The sequence below is a fragment of the Sminthopsis crassicaudata genome, chromosome 6 (genome assembly GCF_048593235.1).
Source record: "Sminthopsis crassicaudata isolate SCR6 chromosome 6, ASM4859323v1, whole genome shotgun sequence".
Classification (NCBI taxonomy): domain Eukaryota; kingdom Metazoa; phylum Chordata; class Mammalia; order Dasyuromorphia; family Dasyuridae; genus Sminthopsis; species Sminthopsis crassicaudata.
Window position 1 is genome coordinate 15182750 of NC_133622.1, and position 21708 is coordinate 15204457.

The 21708-nt window shown below is 34.3% G+C and overlaps 1 protein-coding gene across 5 annotated transcripts in view; it reads right to left on the reverse strand.

The window, feature by feature from the left end:
• Window positions 1-21708, reverse strand: part of PPARGC1A (PPARG coactivator 1 alpha) — a 755048-nt gene that overhangs the window by 383495 nt on the left and 349845 nt on the right. For 2 of the 5 annotated variants that reach the window (XM_074275730.1, XM_074275731.1), the window contains exon 3: window positions 18272-18358. The exons of the other annotated variants lie outside the window; for them this stretch is intronic. In XM_074275730.1, coding sequence (XP_074131831.1) covers window positions 18272-18358 — 87 coding nt within the window. The remainder of the gene's footprint in view (window positions 1-18271; window positions 18359-21708) is intronic. 5 annotated transcript variants of the gene reach the window in all.

Here is a 21708-nt window from a genome sequence, read left to right on the forward strand (position 1 = left end):
AGACTTTTAGAAAGTGCCATATATTCTCAATTGAGGTAAACAAGACCTCTCACTAACTATATTATACATTAATTGAGTCATATTCATGAATAACACCAAAGTCTGTCAGTCTTTGGCTCAAGAAGATTTCATGAAGAAAAAACATTATTAATTAAGTACTAATTTCTAAACAGGCACGATGAAATTGTACATTTATGACTTATAAATCAGTGAACTTCAAATGAAATGTAATACACTGCATTTCAAAAGAACAGAAGGAGACCAAGATAGGAGTTGGAAAATGATGTAGGGTAATATCTCAGTGAAGGAACTGGCAAATAGAATTTTCTGGGAAAGCAAACAGGAAAATAACTTGATCTAACAAACACTCAATTCAACAAACATTAACTTTCTGCTAACCTAATCACTAAGGGATGTAAAAACATAAGTAAGACTGAATTTCTGCCCTCAAGTAGCTGAAGTTAAGTAAGAGAAATAAGAAAAGGAGACAAGAAACTATCATTCCAATTTGAATGTAAAGTGTTCCAGGAGAGCTATACAAAAGGTTGTAAGAAAGAATAGCAAAAAGAGAACACCAAAAGATGGAGAATTACAAAAGGCTCTTTAGAGAAGATAATAATCCTTCTTCCTAAAAAAAAAGGGATCAGAACCAAGAATGGTTTGGCCAGTGTTTCTGATGGTGTGTGTCTTCAGGTATTACCATTTCTCCAGTCTCCCAGATTCATCATTTTGACAGTTATCTTCTGCATCTATAGAGGCAATCAATCAGTTGCCAAATTTTGCCATTTCTACCTCCACAACATTTCATGCATACAACCTTTTTTTGCTCTATTCACATAATTAAAACCATAGTTCGCCCTTTGAAGGCCTCTTTCCTTAACATTGGGGAGTTCCTCCCAATGGCTCTGGTAGAGGTTGGGGCAGAGGCTCATTCTGTGCTCTTGCTTTTTACTCTCTGAAATTCACCACCATGCTCTACTGTCATTCCTTCCCTCTTGCTTTTCCATTTGCCTTTGTGTGTGTGTGTGTGTGTGTGTGTGTGTGTGTGTGTGTGTGTGTGTGATCTGCCCCATCACAATTTAAATTCCCTGAGGGGAGATAGTGACTTTCTTTTTACTGGTATTTATACCCATAATAATTTAGCAAAATTTCAGGTACACAGTAAGCACTTAGTAAATGTTTATCACCTTGTTTTCTTTTTAAAATTATTATAACAGGTCTAACTGATCTCTCTATCTCTACTCAAGTCTTTCCCCATGCTGCCACTAAAATGATTTTCCTTAAGGCAAATACAACAACATTACATCAATTCAATAAATTACAGTGGTTTATTATCACCTTTAAGATAAAATACAATCTTCACTATTTAAAGTCCTTCTCAAATATGCTCCAACCTAGTTCTCCATCCTTCCAAACTATCATCTCTGGGAGACATAAGGCATGGACAGAGGTACTGATCACATAGAATGTGAAGAGTAAGGAGAATGACAAATGAAATACTATTAGATATGATAGGGAGAGATCATTTCGAGAAAAAGAACGTGGGAAAAGTTTCACAGAGATGATCACATAGCTCACAAAAATGCACTCAGTACTAGGAATCAGGTTCACAAGTTTTCCTCTAATAATGAATTCCACCATACTTTTAGTTTTCACACAAAACACTTCATCTACTATCTTCAAGCTTTAATAGAAATTGTCCCACAAACCTGGAATAAACTCCATTCTTATCAATAGGACACAAAAATCACTCTAACCCCTTTAATACATAGCTTATGTACCACATTCCTACATGAAACTTTCCTGATCCTCTCAACTGCTAGAGTATTCCCTCCCAAACTTTGTATTTTATTACAGTAATTGTAAATAGTAATTTTACAAAAGTAATGTCATGTATTTATCTATTGTGTTGTATTTATTCTTTTTATTTTTATTCTATATGTACTTGTATGTGTTCTCATCATCTTCCCATTATAAAGTGATGTCCCTGATAGTAGGGATTATTTCATTTTATTTCTAATAACAATGCCTAAAAATTCTGCCATATAATAGGTGAGTAATAAATGTTTATCAACTCATTAACTGCTTTATAAAAGAAAAAAACCCTCATTTTTGTACCTCTATTATATAAAAGACATCTCCTATGTGTAATTATTTTGCTTACTAGAGGAACACTGGTAAAATTTTGGTAAGAGAGAAAGCTGAAAGTAAGTTGAATGAGGCTGTGTTTTTAACTTATTCTGTTTCATTGGACAGACTATCAAGAGCTGACTCAATAACCCAACAACCAAAAACTATAGAACATCTTACTGATAGGCGATAAACATTTATATAGTGCCTTCTCTGGACCAGGTACTGTGCTCAGTGTTTTTTACAAAGATTATTTAATTTGATCCTCACAACAAGCCCAAGATGTAGGTATTATTTTTACTCTCATTTTACAGTTGAGGAACCTAAGGCAAACAGAGGTGATTAATTCAGTCATCCTGCTAATTGTATGAAGCCATGGTGGAATTCAGGTCCTCATGACACTGGAGCTGATGCTCCATCCACTGAGCCACTTAGTTATTCCTCAGAGTAACTTTTTCATAAAACTCATATGAATGCAATGAGTAGATAGACGTTTTCTTCTTTTCTTTTCTTTAGTGGAGAGGTCAGGGTGAGTTATTAGGTCATCATTCATTTGGAAAGGTATTTATTACCAAATATACTGAGTTATATGAACTAATCAAGTCTCTCAACTTTAACTTGCTTGAACCCTCATCTAAATTGCTATTGTGGGTGATTCTAACTCAGCCATGCTCTCTTTTGGATTTGCTCACCTGATTTACTGAATTCCCCCATTAGGATATTCTACCAGTCAATATGACACAATAAAGTCATCTCTGTTAGCAAATTTAAGCCCTTCCTCTGAATTATACTGATTTTTTGCCAAAGGTCACAAATCCCATGGCTAAATCTTAGTGCCTCCAAAGCAACTTGTAAGACTATGAATTGATGAATATAAATTCCTCCCCAAAAAAGAGCTGCCTCATTTAGTACAAAGCAAATAAGACAAACTGGAATTGTATCTCCTAATAAATCAAAATCAAGTCTCCAGGATAAATTCACAAGTAAAGGAAAGGAGTCTAGTCAGAGGTCACTGGCACATGAAATACATGACATTAAATTCCTACCACTTCAAAACCAAATACATTTCAATAAACTAGAAAATCTAAATATGAGATGGCTATCGAGGAATTTCAAGGGTAAGGACTATCCAAGAAAGACCAAGAGCATTAATGAAACAATACTGCATGAAAATTGCCATTCTACTGCCACAAAGACAATTATGGATAGCTTTCCAACATCCCCTTGATGGTATACTTGAGTATTAATATATATCCATTAAATTGGTAAAATAATCTTTTGAATCCCTGATACATACTTTTGACATTCAAAAGTTACTCTATTGGTTATTTACAATATAAGAAATTAAATAAGAGTTAATGAAATATGAAAGAATGTAGATTAACAGCAGGATTTTCTGCTCTGTACCTCCTATCACACCTGGAAACCTGCTTACTCTACCTACTTTCATTTTAGGGAAAATCTAATTGGCCATTTTCCACTGCAAAGACAAATTACAGAGCAAATTACTGCCACACTTTCTTTTGGACACTTTTGACAGGTGACCAAAATACCAGGTTATACCTCATGAAATAATCTAGATGATTAAATGAATAACAAAGCTTTTGTTCTCAAAGCTCTGTTTCTGTCTCACTGTAACTTCATTGTGCCCTTCCTAATCTTTCAGTTTTTTTCTTCATTGGCCTTGAGAACCCATCCAAACTGTGTGTATTACTATTTATTAGTTGCCACAGATAAAACTCCTAGAAAACCAGATGTGTTAAAGATATATTCTGATTTAGGAAAAACCCAAATTATAAAACTGATAAATTGAATGATAGTTATCTTAATTTCAGATTTTGACAATTCAAAGTCATGAACCAATACCAAGGGCTTTAGAATCCTGATTTATTCTCTTACAGTATTTAAATATTCATTTCAAAATAAAAACTATTTTGTGAGGGGAAAAGAATCCATACCAGAAGAGAAAATTAAAACCAAAGGTGCTATTATCATATGAAGAGATATTATAAATGAAGACAAAGAATCTCAGAATTGTAGTGAACATCAATAAGATTGAATATAACCAATTTCAATTACATACAATATTTTATGAATATATAGTCTTTCTAAGAAAAGGGTGCCTATTGCAATGTCAATAATCTTAGAAGAGGCTTAAATTAGTGTCGTGTAAGGCATTGTTAGAAATTATGGGCATCCAAGAAGAGTTCAGCAAAAGACGGGTAACAAAGCAGAGTAAATCCCTTATTAGGCTTTTTATTAATTGTCATCTAGCAGGGAGGCTCAGAATACTAATGACTGAGAAACAGACAGTATAGCTATCTTGGGGGAAATTTTTTTTTAAAGAGCATGGTCATCATAATAATAATCCTCATATCTGAAATGCTTTGCAATTTACAATGTCCTTCCCCCACAAGACCCTCAGAATATATACATACATACATACATACATACATGTATATATATATATATATATATATATTTATATATATATATTCCATCCATTCCATTTTATAAAGAAAATAGGGCTCAAAAAAAATTAAGATAAGTGATTTACCCAACATCAGTCAATAAGAAAATATCAGAGCTGTTACCCCAGGCTGCTATTCAAGCTAATACTAATTATCATTCTATTTCACGTTTATATAGTGCTTCATATTTTACAAAATGGCTTCCTCTCAACAACCCCAACAAGATAAGGAGTAAAAGTATTATTATAGCCATTTTAAAGATAAGCAAGCTAAAAAGTAAAAAAAAATAATAATAATAACCAAGATCCTACAGATTATAAGTGCCAAAGAGAACTTGATGCAAGATTAGTATTTTTTTGCACTGCACCATGCTATTTTATTATAAGAAGTGCTAGATGAGGAGGTTTAATTATATATATATATATATATATATATATATATATATATATATATATGTGTGTGTGTGTGTGTGTGTATATATATATATATATATATATATCACTAAGGAAACTTTCATCTATAAAACGAAAAGGTAGAAGTACATGATTTCTGCTTCCTCATAGCACAAATATTCTGATTCTAAGAAGAAAAATAATACCCAAATGAAGTATTTCATGAAATCACTTTTAATCTGATGATTTGGCTTTATCACACTGAGACCCAGAAGTGCACCTAATAATATCTACACTTGGGTCAAACGGCATAGGTGAGAATTGGGGAAAAAAGTGACTATCCTAGGGTACAGCCCTATAACATCATAAGATTTCTAAGATTTGAGGGATAAGAAAGAACGAATGATGAAAAAATTATCCCATATGAAACACATCACTGGACTAATTAATATCATAAATAAAATGTACTTATTTATTTACCTATTCCCAAAGATGAATAGGGTATAAGAAAAAGAACTTATATGTTCTAAAATGTTTATAGTATCCCTCTTTGTGATAGCAAAGAAGTAGAAATTTCAGGGATGCCCATCAATTGGAAATTTCTGAATGAGTTGCAGCATATGATTGTGATGAAATGTACCAATGTGACAAAAAATAATGAGCTCAATGAACTTTTTAAAATGCAGATGTATCCCAATTAAAAATGGCCAAAGTACACAAATAGACAATTTTCAGATGATGAAATTAAAACCATCTATAGTCATATGAAAGAAATGCTCTAAATCACTATTGATTAGAAAAATGCAAATTACAACAACTCTGAGATACCACCTCATACCTCTCAAATTGGCTAAGATGACAGGAGAAGATAGAGAATGTTGGAGGAGATGTGGGAAAACTGGGGCACTGATGCATTGTTGGTAGAATTTTGAACAGATTCAATCATTCTGAAGAACAACCTAGAACTATTCCCAAAGGGCTATCAAATTGTGCGTACCCTTTGACCCAGCAGTTGCCATTATTGGGTCTGTACCCAAGGAAATCATAAAGGAGGATAAAAGACCCACATGTGCAAAAATGTTTGTGGCTGCTCTTTTTGTGATAACAAAGAACTGGAAAAGGAGTGGATGCCCATCATTTGGGGAATGACTGAATATGTTGTGGTATATGAAAATAATGGAATATTAATTTTCTGTAAAAAAAAAGAACAAGATGACTTTAGAAACACCTGAAAAGATTTACATGAACTGATGTTGGGTGAAACAAGCAGAACCAGGACTACACTGTACACAATAACATCAGGAATGTGTGAAGATCAACTAGGAAACTCAGTAGTTCAGTGATCCAAGGCAAATGTCACCCTAGCCCAGAAAAAAGAACTATAGTGTTTAAATGTAAATCAACACATGCTCTGTTTAATTTTTTTTCCTGTATTGTTTTTTCTCTCCCATGGTTTTTCCTTTAGTTCTGATTTTTCTCTCCCAACATAATTCATAAAGCAATGCATATTTAAAATAAATATTTTAAATGTAGAAAGACTTACATGAAATATAGAGGAGGAAATAAGCAGAACCAAGAGAATACTGTATATAATAAAATCAATATTCTTTTAATAAAGACAAAATAACATATTTGCTCAAAGTCAATTATAAATACCCAAATTTACAATGAAAACATATGAAGAAAGATAGTATCTTCATCCAAAGAAATAACTGATAAAGAGAAGTATGTATAGAATAATTTACATATTTATGGATACACACATATGCATATATATATATAGTCTGTCTACTTCTAGCTATCTCTTAGGTGAGGAGAAGGAAGGAAAAGAAGAAATATAATTGATAATTTTGTTGTATATTTGAAAGAAATAGCAAATTGTGCATAGTACATTTGCAGCTTCATATTCAATCATCTTATTTTATTTTATTGTTATAAAAATGCTCATTTTATTCCACAAATTGAAAACTAAATAAATAGACAGCCAAATAAATGAATGAATTAAGGAAGAGGAACAAACTATTCTTACCTTGGTAAGATTCAACTTATAGTTTAAACAGCAAGATGGTAATGATTAAGACAGGTGTTTTGAGTTGCTAATTACAAATCAATTCTTATCTACTCATTAAAGCAGGGCCTGTAGAAAGCCGCAGAACCCAGTTCATTATGTATGTGCTTGGAAATAATAAAATTGTGTTTCTTTTCAAACAGTCTAACATTTAGTCTTTTCCATAATTCAGACTGGCCTTCCTTTCTAATTAGTGCAAATTAGTGAGTTAACCATGACAGAAAAGTAGCCCTGTCAAAGCCAATTATGAGCCTATTATGGCTTTGTGGTAGATGAACTCTTTAACTTCTGAAAAAGTTCATTTTGAAGAGAGCCGGATGTTTCACAGACTGCTGAGGCAACATGTAGCGTCTCCTTTCAAAGTAGCTAAATGGTACAGAATTCTTCAGAAATACAGCAGCTCTTAACAATTCTGCACAATCACATTTTCTAGTCAGCAATTTTACCTCAAAGGTTTCTTAGTGTTGACTTAGCTTGCTGAAAGGAATAGGACACCTCCTCATACGTGAAAATACATATAAACTCATTTTTCCCCTTCCTTAATGACCTGAAATTCAGACTCTTGGAGGGTCAACATTCCCATGATTGAAAGCTCCACACAGGATCTTTGGCTTTTCCCCAGGTACTCATACACTAAATGCTGCCATTCATTTCCAGGATTATTTTTTTTAAGTCAGGCAAATAGTACTTTAAATATGTTCCTCCGATTCCTTGTTTACCTGACTGACATAATTTATAGTAGTTCCTACTGGTGTATGGCCACTATTACTTTATAACAGCTAATACACATGAATACATTATTGCTGACATTTTAAAACACTGTTAACAGTTTGTGAGAGGGCATGGTAAACAGATGCTATGGGATTTTTTTTTTTACCCATTATCAGTCATCTCTGAAGACTGCAGGAAAGTGACAGGTTTTTGAGACTTTTCAGTCTAAGAGTGAGAGATTTATTTTTAATAGAATATTGATATTAGGGTACAAAATGGCATTTGGTGTTTACTTTTTCCCCCCTAGCAATGCAGTCGAGCTGGATGGCTTGTTTTGAAGCCTTACCCTCTGTTCTATCTACTACTCTATTTTTTATAAAGGGAAAAAAAAAGTTGCAGACTTTTATGAACTCTCTGATTAAAGTACCTCCATCTGAATGCAGATTAAAAGTTCTAACACCTGAGAGCACTAAACCAATGAATATTTATACAGAAAACCAGCAGATGAATGTACTCTAAATCTTCAAATGCAAGTCTAGTCATGGGTTTTATCTTATTTTAGGACTTACTTTTTATTAAAATGAACTCTTGCATATTTACACTACAGAAATAAATGTTATTTGCAAGCACAATACAGAGATCTTGCAAATGCATAGGTTCAGTGGAAAGTAAATTCACTACTGTAGTCGATTTATTTCTTTATCAGGTATTCCTTTAAAAGAAGTTTCATTGTATACCATAGGCACAATTTGGGACCCGGCAGACATTTTCCTTTTGAAAGTGTATTCATTTGGCAGCAGAGATAATTGCGTGTCCCTCCCTGGAATATGGAATTGCTTGATTTCATAATTGTCTGCTTTCATCAGATACGGGGGTACGGAGTGGGCTAAACTTTAGCTTATAATCAAGATTTGTAAAGGTTAGTAAAGTACAAATCCATTCTAGTATCAAGATTAATATCTCTTGGCTCTGAGGTATGACTTTCTAGGCTTTATTTTTTAATATTTTTGTTTGTTTATCAACTACACGATGCCATATCATTTGGATCAATGTGCCTGCCAAAATTACATGCAAGTTAAAAATGTGCTTTTCAAAGTACAATCAAACTGGAAAAATCACTATTCTCCCAACATAAGTAAGAGTTACAATGGATTACTAGGTCAAGAAGAACTCTAATAGAACCCAAAGCAGATGCTCCAAACCAATTTATTCAACAAGGGGAGTCAAAGCAAATATTGTCTCTAGCCCCTATGACATGACAAGGATACCAACGGTAGCATAACAAAAGAGCTATGTATTTCAAAAACAATAAAAGGCTCAGTTATTGAATGATGAAGTTCAAGATGAAAAACATCATTTTATTTCACCAAATTTTTTCTCTAACCAAAATCCTGTTATTCTGGTTATAGACAAAGCAAACCACATGAAAAGAGGCTAAAAATAAAGGTTGTCAATTAAATTTTTTGAATACATGATCAAAACCTATTCTTTGCATGGATGCTAGGGATACAATATCTTCAAAAATGCATTCCTGTGTCTAGGTCTATGTTTTATTTTTTTGTAAAGTAATTTTACAGAGAAATATTTGCAAATCAATCCTGTTATCATTTCTTCATTTTGATGCTTGAAGGCTATACTTTAAGTTCTACCTTTTTGAGATTTCAACAAGGAAATGTTTTTGCATATTCACAATGCTCCTGAATCGCCAATTGTATTTCCATATTCCAAATGTCACAAGATTTTTCATTGCATTTCCAGTATATTTTTAATAGATGTGTAATTCTGATGGATTTGGCTCTTTTCAGCAATGAGGTGATTCCAGACAATACTCCTATACTTGTTGTGGAGAGAGTCATGTGCATCCAGAGAAAGAACTGTGGGACTGAATGTGGATCACTACATAGTATTTTCACACTTTTTGTTGTTTGCTTGCTTTTTGTTTTCTTTCTCTTTTTTCTTTTTTCATCTGATATTTCTTATGCAGCCTGATAATTGTGGAAATATATATAGAAGAATTGGACATGTTTAATATTTGATAACTTGCTGTCTAGGGGAGAAAGATGAGGGCAAAGGAGGGAGAAAAAAAATGGAACAAGTTTTTGTGGGGCAAATGTTGAAAATTTTATTTATACATTTTGTATTAAAGCTTTATTTTCAAAATATATGAATGGATAATTTCTTAACATTAACCCTTGCAAAACCTCCTGTTCCAATTTTTCCCTCTTCCCCTCACCCCCACCCTAGGTGGCATGTACTCCAATATATGTTAAACATGGTAAAAATAGATGTTAAATCCAATATTGTAAAGGGCTAGAACTGAGCGATGCACTTGGATAATGAAGCACGTGAGACTAATTGCCAATTGGACAGTTCTCTATTAACTTGTTTGAAGGTTGACCCTCCCCAGCTGTTCTGTGCTGACTTGATTGGTGGGACAAAGAGGGGGAAGTGACTTGTGTGGGAGGAGTAGAGGGAGAGGGAGAAACTTGGGTCGTGGAACTCATGCTCTCTCGAACTGGTGACCTGGTGTTGGAGGGTGACCGCAGAAGATCAAGAATAAAGACGTTTAGTGATCCTGACTCCGGCTGTTTTCTGGGAAAACAGAGTTCCAGCACAATATCTGCATACATGTATATACAATTATCTTACTGCACAAGAAAAATCAAATCATAAAGAAAAAAAATGAGAAAAAAACCAAAATGCTTGCAAACTACAACAAAAAGAATAATGATATATTGTGATCCATAATCAGTCTCCACAGCCCTCTGGGTGTAGATGGCTGTTTCCATTACAAGACCATTGGAACTGGTTTGAATCATCTCATTGTTGAAGAGAGCCGTGTCCATCAGAATTGATAGTCATATAACCTTGTTGCTGCCATATAAGATGATCTCCTGGTTCTATTCATTTAACTCAGCATCAGTCCATATAAGTCTCTCCAGGCCTCTCTAAAATCATTCTCCTGATCATTTCTTACAGAACAATAATATTCCATAATATTCATGTACCATAATTTATTCAGCCATTCTCCAACTGATGGACATCCACTCAGTTTCTAGTTTCTGGCTACTACAAAAAGGGCTGCCACAAACATTCTTGCACATACAGGTCCCTTTCCCTCCTTTAAGATCTCTTTGGGATATAAGCCCAGTAGAAACACTGCTGGATCAAAGCATGTGCATATTTTAATAGCCCTTTGGGCACAGTTCCATTACTCTCCATAGTGGTTGGATCAGTTCACAACTCCACCTATAATGTATTAGTGTCCCAGTTTTCCCACATCCCCTCCAACATAGATTATTATCTTTTCCTTTTATTTTAGCTAATCTGAGAGGTATATAGTGGTACCTCAGAGATGTCTTAATTTGCATTTCTCTGACCAGTAGTGATTTAGAGCATCTTTTCATAAGACTAGAAATTGTTTTAATTTCTTCATCTGAAAAATGTCTCTGTATATGCTTTTTATCAATTTATCAAATCAGAGAAAGGTTTGAAGTCATAAATTTGAGTCAATTATTATGTATATATATTATTATATATTTTAGAAATTAGGCCTTATTATTTTTCTAATCAATATACTTCCATATAGTAGATTTTGTAAATTTATTCCTTGTAGATTTTATATTACATATATTTTAAATACAGGACTCAGCATCATTTGTATACATGTGCAATGAAAACTTTTTTGTTAATTGATAAAAATTTGGATTATCTCTATGGAGGCTGAATATATTTTCACTGGGGGGAAGAAAACAAGGATAGGGCAAAAGGGGAAGAGCATAGAACAGTACATAGAAGAAACACCTATGCCCTTTGCATATGGGCTACTCACACCATTGTTATGATTTTCCTCCCTGAACTCTACATTCTGACCGGGGCCATGAAATTTATTATGACAAATAGACAAAGCTAATGGAATTGTTGTTCAAGGTGTACCTTTATTAGTACTTTTATTAACTTCTTCATATATATTTTACATTTCTAAGTCCACAACTTGGAACTCAGTTCACCAAGTCTCACTTTGATATAGCTTTGAACTAGCCAATGAGTGTCATGATAAAGTGATCCAAAGTTAACATTTTCTCTTTCAGGTTTCACTGAAATGAATGCTCCATAAATCAATCTGATTTAAAATTCAGTTCTAGGTATAATGAAAATTATGATTCCATCATGGAATCCACATCAGTGATTTTCTTAAAATTATTTCCAGAATTTAAGAAAAGCTCATATATGAAGAAGGAGGTTTTCTTTATAGTCATGGGCATAGGCCCTCATTAAAATCCACAGCCTAACCCTTCTCAGTTTCATAAACAACAAGAGCCATGAGGATATACCTCTGATTATGTGTGAGGAGGCTGTTTGGACATTTTCCCCCTACTCATATGATACAACTCTTGTACTCATTTTAGGGATATTTTACATTTCTATTCATTATCCTAATCCAATACTGGATAATGATAAAATAGTTGGTTTCTACTCTCTCTTCTCTGCCATGAAATATTTTGCAGAGCCTCCTGGAGCCACTCCCACATTCTAAAAAGTGTGTCTGAGCTAAAACTCATCTGTTTGTAATAGAACTAAAAAATTTCTGATGCAAGATACAAGTCGTGGGTGAGCTGCTAGTGCAGAGAGTGAATTTATTTTGCCTTTCAAGGGTTTAATTGCTCACAACATGGTGCAGTTTTGAATAATCCTTCAGAATTTAATATAAGCTTGGAGGAGGGTGTCGATATGTTGATTCTTTAGGCGTAATTGTCATCAAATAGTTTAAACACAACAGGGGACAAAGTTCTTAAACTTATCCGGGCCTGTCAAGGGTAAAAAGTGTTTATTAATGATTTGATCCAAGAAGGAATGAGAGCAAAGGGAGTCCCCTCACAATATTTAAGAGTTGGTTGGCAAGCCTGTGTTTTTTGGAGGGGTCCCAGGTAATTTTCACCCAGAAACCTCAAATCTTATGACTGGATCATTACAATGAGAAAGTAATATCTAAAAGTTGGTACCTATCGTCCAGAAACATATAAAGCAGATATACTTAAGAATAATGGGAGTATTTAGCTTGCAAAGACAAAAGACAATTCAGACATTGTTTTTTGGGGGGGACTCCAAGTAGAATACTGAATATTAGTAAAAAAACCTTTATATCTTCAGAAAGATTACTTTTAATTCACAGAATCCATGGTTATCAGTGATAATTAAATTTTTAAATGAATTTTTAAGGGCTATAAATATTTGTGATTTACAACTTATTATTAAACACACAAAGATGGGCATTAATATGTGTACATTACATATATATAAATTTGGATAAATGCATATGAAATATGGATAAAGCTACAGTATCTGACAATTGCATTTGTAAGAATCTTTAAGTTAGAAGTTAAAAAAACAGAAAAAAACAATTTAATATAAATCTTAAAATATGATATATAACAAAAATAAATATAAAATATAATAATTACAATCATCCCTTCCACATCATGATCTGGAAAATACCCATAATATTTTGGTCCTCCTTTTCTACTAGAAAATAAATCTGAATTAGTTTGGTCTTAAAAGATAAAATATATTAATATCACACAGTATTATGCATATGTTTTATGCACTTCTGAGTTTCTCTATTTTTTCTGTGTTGTTTGCTAGCCTTTGCATGTCATACATGACTTCCACAACACCCCCCCCCCCTGGAAATTTCCAACCCATTATATCAAAGTCAGGTTAGGGGAAATAACAATGTAGCAGGGATAACTCTTTGTGCGTATGTGCATTTGTATGTATGTATCTCTGTGTATGTATATGTAAGAAAAATTAAAAATTTAAACAGAACCAAGAAAACAATAAACAATGACTAAGAAGGAAGAAAAGAATGAGCGTGCACGTGCAAGAGAGAGAGAGAGAGAGAGAGAGAGAGAGAGAGAGAGAGACGAGAGAGAGAGAGAGGAGAGAGAGAAAGAGAGAGAGAGAGAGAGAGAGAGAGAGAGAGAGAGAGAGAGAGAGAGAGAGAGAGAGAGAGAGAGGAGAGAGAGAGAGAGAGAGAGAGAGAGAGAGAGAGAGAGAGAGAGAGAGAGAGAGAGAGAGAGAGAGAGAATTGAGTTGCCCAAATGAGAAGGTAAATCTACATTTTTGAGTTCAGCGCTTCTCTCCAATTCTATGGTAGTACAACTTGAGTACATTGCTTCATGAACCTTGGAAAGGAGTGACTTATATGTAGACATAAAGACTATGTAAAACAAAAGGATCCGATAATATTCCTGGATTCTGTCCATGTGTAGATAAAAATCTCTGGGTATCTTAAATGTTTCTCAGTCATAAACAAAAGCTAAGCTAGAGATCAGTGTGTACAAGCAAAGAGCTTTTTCAAGATCCTTTCCCTGAAGTACCTTTCAAAGACTATGGCAGTTTCCAATGATGCTCAATATAACAATATTTTTTTCCTCTTCTACAACAAAGGCATAACAAGCTGACAATTCCATGGGGAAGAAAGAAAACTGACCTACAGAAACAACCATCTCTTTAATGTTTATAAAAGCCCTTCCAACTCATGTAAGAACTTTATCAGGGCTTTCTGGAGAGTGCTTTGACAAAAAAAGGCAGTGATGCAAAGTATAGATGTTGAGAAGATAGAACACTTATTAAAAAGCATACAAGAGTTAAAAGAGATCCTAGTATTCTCTTCATACAGACAAAGCTTGTAAATGAAGTAGATTTTACCAAAAGATTTCTATAACAACTATTTTGTCATTTTAATAATTCTAAACTGACAGGACACACAAGTAGATAGACAAAAAGACAAATAGATAGATAAGGTACAGATATACAGAAAAACACACATAAATAGATAATATGTGGAATGAGATATATCTCTGTATCTCATACATAGAGAGATGTACATAGATATACGGAGAGATACATAGATGGAGAGACAGAAATACTTAGTAACATACATAGAAAGAAATCGATATACATACATATATCTATACATATTTGTATATCTGTATTGATATCTATATAAAGTATTCCAAACTGATGAGAAAATAGCTAAATTCTGAGTTTGTTTTTCCCCATAATCTCACACGCAAACATGCCTGCTTAAATAAATCATAAATTGGGAATCTTTCAATTCCAGGACCTTACAAGTTTTAAGAATCCAAAGCAAAGAACAATGGGAAGTTGTCCAATAATAGTGAAATTTGAGACTCTCTTACATATATCAGGATACACAGAAAATGCACTTGTTTACTCAAAATATGAATTAAGGCCAAAAAATGGAGAGAGAGCTTTTTGTTCAACAAATCCTTTAGGCTAGTTTGTTTGGGGGCATATGATTATTACTAATTCTACTCCAATAATAAATACAGTTTGACATTACCCAGGCCAGTCACTTGAGAAAATATTCCCTTTTGCAGATCCCAGATCTGAAAAGGATTCAAATTCTAGCTTATTTATTTTAGAATGTACCTGACTTCTTAGGATCACCATTCTCTTCTGGATCTCCTGGCAAGGTTATTTGCCATTGAAATGGTTAACCATGTTTCTCATCCACTATAATCAAGAAATTCGCAGCTGCCTATCTGCTTGTCTGCTAAAAATGGAATAAATAAGTAGAGTCTATATACAGGGAAAGTTCTTACTTAGTGTGTACATAAGACCACATTTCACCTTCCCTTAGCCCTTGTATGGATTTCTGGTTAAACAAGACTATTGGATTTGAGAATTGTTCCTTTAATCTGTGGTACTTCTGTGGCCTCTGTCCAGCACCTTTTTCAACTTGTTATATTCTTGGCAGTACACTGCAAGAAAAGACATTTTCTTGTTGCTGGCTGAATAAAGGATAAGGATAGGGACTAGGATCTAGGATGTTGATTTCATTGGTGTAAAAAAAAAAAAAAACCTCACAGATGAGGAAAATCTTCAAGAGTTTAAGTGACTTGTCCATGCTCACACATCACGAGACAGACTTGAAGTTAGCTCTTGACTCCAAGACCAATTCTCCACCTACTAAGAGAAGCTTTATAGTAAAATTTCCTTTATTTGAACTCAAGAACAATTCACAGTCTAGTGAGTCCATTTTTAAAATACAGGTTGTAAGATTATTGTTTAAGAATAAGCAATTTTTATAAGCCACAAGTTCTAAGATGATGATTTTTTAAACTACTTTGTATGAGTTATAGAAAGATCAAAAGAATGAATTGCATAGCCAGTCAGAGTGAAAGACAGAGGTTAAATCACAGTAAACAATAAATAGGGAGAAAGGGAAGAAAACTCCCCATTTGTTTGATGCAACAATCTTTAAGAGCATGAAATATAAAGTACATGAAATCCCAAATGAATAAAGTTCTGTTTTAGTTTTATGCTAAGAACCTGCTGTTTTTCATTCAAACACAGTGTGGAAACATGACATCTCATCTTTGAATGTCCATGAAGGGTTCATACTTGCTTCAATATGGGAGTTAAGATTCTGCCTTTATACAAATTAATAAACATTTGGGCTCAGAAATTAAGCAAATTGCACACTCAAAGACCCACAAGGGAAGTGTACATTTGAAAGCCTAAATGTAAGAGCTGGGTGCACCAAAAAATCTGTAAAACTCTGCTCCATTACAACACAGTTATCCAAAGGATTAAACCTTAGTGGTAGCTCTCCTCAAACTAATAGTTTGAAAGATAAGATGAGAGTTCTTAATTTTTTCTACTAATGACCCCTTTGCACCCTAGAAATTTTTACATATGGATATATAAAATAGGTATAGAAATCAAATGTTTACTGATAATAAATTACAATTTCATGACCCCCACCTTTAGTTCTGTAACCTCGTATGGACCACAACCCAGAGATGAAGAAGCTTTGATTTGACTAGACTCTTCACAAAAAGAAGATTTATCTTTATCTTTGTTTGTAGAAGATCTGAGGATTCTGCAGGATCATAATGTACCAAGAGAATGCATACTAAGCATCAGCTCACTACTTGGAGGGGTCATGTGGAGAGAGCTCAGTCAGGAGTCCAAAACTGCCTATGTCATATGTGTCAGCTAACTGGCTCCATGAGACAGAAGACTACAAGAAGATGGCTAAGCAGGAGGATGTCTAAACCATCAACACAAGAAAGAATAAAATGAATGTCATCTTCAAATGGTAAGGACACATGTAGAGAAAAAGGTATGGCAGCTATGAACCTGAACTACATTCAGAAGTGTCAGGAACCAGTCACCTGGCTGTGAACTCAATAATCAGAATAATGAGAAAAAGAAGAAGGCGTTTCATTTGTTCACAAAAAGTGTCAAAATTTGATGACATGCAAACTGGATGATTTTACTTTAGGAAAAAAATCCAGAATTAATATAATCATCAAAATAATTAAGGATAAAGGGGAAAAAAGAAGAAGACAATAAAAACTAACCTAACCTTAATCAGATACCCTCAGGGATCATGAATGGATTTTTAAATTCCTGAAAAGAATGCCAGGAGTGCAACAAGAGTTGCATTGCTTGCCAATGACCTAAAAATAGCATCTGCTAAGTAAGAGACAAAAAAAAAAAATGCAACCTCTCTCTTTGGGAGCACCTGTGTGAAAACATGTCCATATATGCTCATTGCCTTATAAATTTACCTTTGAAGCATTTTAGTGAAGGTTGACCCTATAATCAACTATGGAACTTGCCTTTGGAAACTGAGAGCCAAATCTCCTTAATGTGGCTTTGAAAAAATTAAAACAACTGAGCCCTTTTTTCTCAAGCTATATTAAATAATTCTCCGGATAACACAGGAACTAATAGAAGTCAGGAGAGCTCCCAGGGAAAGTTAATGACAAGGCACGGGCTCCAAATAATCATTATGGTCAACAGAAGATGCTGATCCAAGATGCTTATAGGAAAGAGAGAGGGAATTGAAAAAACTAGGGGCAGGCAAAATTCCTTGTTCCTGAGGATTTTTCATATAATTCTACAAAATGTTCTCCAAAAAAAGCAAAATTTGGTAAGGAGGACAGACATAAGATAAATAGAAGATTGTGCTGAAGCCTGAGAATTGTTAAGAACCTTAGAATAAAATTCTGTAACCATTCACTCAACTTGCCACCAATAAGAAATTTAATTTTTAGGAATAATTAACAGAGCTAAAAGCATGTGAAGCTGGAACGTCCTCAAGTGTCCTTATAAGTATGATTGGTTCCTGAGGTAATAGATATCATAGACCAATCCTAAGGCAAGCCATTACTGTTACAATCAGTCCAATGACTCCCTTCCTTCTTGGACTAATGAACAAGGAGAGATAGGTGAAATAACTAGGGAGAGAAAAAGAAAGAAAGAAACTTCCAGTAAATATTTTCCAGAGCAAGAGCTGAAGTAGAATAAGCATGGGTGAACTTGGCAAGTGCTTTCTCTTTCAAATGACACTCTCTCACTGCAGGATACATCATCCTGAAATGACCAATGTGCCATCAAAAATGCAAATGAAGAAAGGGCTTGTGAAAGAAAGTTGGATTTTGTACGCCATATCTTACTTGCTTGGAGGCAAAATCTGTTGCTGCATTTGGACTCCTGAGAGAACGTGCTGCATCTCTCCCTTCAGGATCTAAAGATGTGACCATCTGAAGCAAAGAAAGAGTTATAGAGTTTTCTTCAGTAAAAAGCAATCACATTAGCTTGACAGGATCTTAAGAGTGGCTAATAGGGAGAGACTATATGGCTAACTGGGGCAATTAGGTAGTGCAGTGAATAGTGTCAGGCCTGGAATCAGGAGTACCGAGTTCAAATTTGGCCTTCGACACTTACTAGCTGTGTGATCCTCCACAAGTCACTTCTCCTTTTTTGCCTCAGTTTCCTCATCTATAAAGTGAACTGAAAAAAGAAATGGCAAATCACTCCAGTATATTTTTCAAGAAAACTCCAAAAGAGATCCCAAAGTCATACAGAACTGGAAAACAGCACCATGTTGCTAATTAGGAATTAAATATTTGAATAGTCCATAATAAGTGGCATTTAAAGATGGATTTTAAATATGCAAATTTTAAGTATGCAAAGCTTCATTGGATAATTAGACTATACTTGTATCCCAATTTTACAGATGAGGAAAATAAGTCAGACTAGATTAAGTTCACCTAAAAAATAAAAAAAAAAAAATCAGAGACAGAATTCATTGCTTTATTAGTTTTGTATATAGGTGTAGGGACATGCTGTATTCCCCCCAAAATTGTAAGTTTTTGGGGGGTAAAGAATGTTTCATTCTGCTGTCGGATCCTTAGTACCTAACACAGTGCCTAGCACCATTGAGTTGATAAATAAATATTTGTTAATTAATTAATGTTGACGTCTTCCGTATTCCAATTGCAGCAATCTATTCATTAAACCACAATGGCTCAGTTATAAAAACAATAACACTTCAAACCAATTTTCCAAATGGAGGTTAATGAACTTTAAAATAATGATTTCATAATAGTTTGGTATAAAAAGACATGGAAATGCATTATTAAAACTACTCAACAGACTTAGAAACAGTGGTCTAATTTTTTTTAAGTGATTTTTCCAGAGTCACTTGACAAGCTGGTGATCAAACTGGGAGGAGACTGGTCTGCTATTGGGACAAACCAAAAGGAATCCCAAGGAGGGATCCGATGTTCTTCCTCTCCTTCCCCAATGACTTCAGTGATTCTCTGTTTCTCCTCAATTCCCACCCTCCTAAAAGGGAACTGCAACATACACACTGCCATTCTCTCAAACAGCCTAACCTCTATTTTTTTCCCCTAACTCCTTTCCCATCATCTACTCCATCATCCCACCTCAGATACACATAGAAAAGGTCACACTTTCAATGATTCCATCACCCACAACTGCCCTGGCTCCATATTCATGACCTCAGAAATGCCTCTTGATGATCATAATCAATTGTTCATTCATATTTCTCTCTATCTTTCAATCGCTGATCTTCTGAATCTTCTCCATGACCTTCAACATGTCTCAGTTCTTTTTTAGGCCTTCAACTCTATGTTGATTCCACTCATTAACATCCCCATCTTGACTCCTTAGTAAATTAGATCAATGCTATATTATCCTCTCCTATGTAACTCTTTGAATCCTTATCATGTTGTTAATCTTGACCTTCCAGCCCCAGAATTATCCCCCACAACTTCTACTGTAACTCTTATTCACATTCCTATTCTGGACAAAACTAGAGAAAATTACTAAATTGGACTAACTAGACACAACAAAATTCTATTTTATTCATTTAGTTATTTTAACTATGTCTATGACCCCATTTGGAGTTTTCTTGAGAAAGATACTGCATTGATTTGCCATTTCCTTCTCCAGTTCATTTGACATATGAGGAAATTGAGGTAAACAGAGTTAACTGTCTTTATCAGGGTCAAACATCCAGATTTGAGAATCTTTTTCCACATTTCACGAAAAACAGAAAACATCATCAAGAGGAGTCCCTTTTCAACTCTTCGTTTCCTATGTACCTTTCAGTTCCTCTCACCTTCCCCATCCAAACTGTTACCATGAACCACCTACTGATTTTACTTTCACCACATCTCTCACATGAGTCTTCTTCATAGACATTGTCACCTCCTGGAAGATGGCACCTACCATCTCATGCCCATTCTATTCTGATTGGCCTCTCTGATTCAAATCCCATCCCATTCCATTTCATCAACTCAGTTATCAAATCAACCTTCCTAAAGCACAAGTCTAATCATGTCACTCCTTCCTACTCAAAAAAACTCCAGTAATTCCCTATTGGTAGCTGTTAGGGGAACTGACATTATTTTCCATATTCTATATATTCCATGTTTCCATGGATGAACTTTCTCATGAACAGAAACTTAAGCCAGAGAGCTGAGAACTTGCCAAAAAGTCTATTGACTGTTAAAAGTGTTAATTTTTTAAAATTGTTACAAAAGTTATTGACAAAAGTAAAATTGAAACTCAGTTCTTAATGATCTATTATACCATAATGCTTATTTATATTTTATTGGAACTTAATTTTGTGGTTTTCCTACCAAAAGCTAAAAATGAGGGAACAGAGTTCATTTGTCGGCTGAAGATACAGATTTGAGACCCATTCCTAAAGAAGTAAAAAAAAGTCTGAAAAGGGTGGATGAAATCACAGAGAACAGGAAAATTAGGGGAGAAATGAACCCTTTGGAGGGATTAAAAATAAAGCATTACTTTAAGATTGAGGAACAGAATCTTCCTCAAAACAGTACATTATGGAGGGCAAGAGGGGAGAAAACTGTGTCTTAGAGAACTGAAGAAGAATGAATACAAAGCAGGGAATGTCAATAGAAAGCATGAATGAACACCAAAAGAGCAGTTTTAATAAATTCCTGAATCCAAAATGCAAAAGGTTGGTAAGTGGATACAAAAGAAGTGAAGACCAAGAACATGAGCACTATTTCTGGAAGTTTGGCAATGGTATGATGCCTTCTAGTATCAAAAAAAACTATCATTTGATCCTCAAAACAACCATCTACAAGACAAAAATATTTTTATATCTGTAAATAAAAATGTTGTAGCTTTTTCCAGGGACATACAACCAATTATTAACACTGTCAGAATATTGAAATGTTCCTAATGTTGCTAAATTGAGCCCCAGTTCCAGTATGTTCTCCTCAATATTCGTAATTGCTTATCAATTTGTCAACCAGAATTAACTTTTGTTGTTGTTTAGCTATGTCTGATTCTTCATGGCCCCATTTAAGGTTTTCTTAGCATTTCCTTCTCCAACTCATTTTATAGATGAGGAAACTGAGGTAAACAGGGTTAGAAGACTTGACCAGGGTTACACAATAAGTGCCTGAGGCCAGATTTGAATTCTGAAAGATGAAGCTTATTGACTTCAAGACAGTTTTCCATCCACTACCCTACCTAGCTATACTTGATTAACTTTTAAAAAATCTACATGTACATACATACACATGCACAAACGCACATTCACACC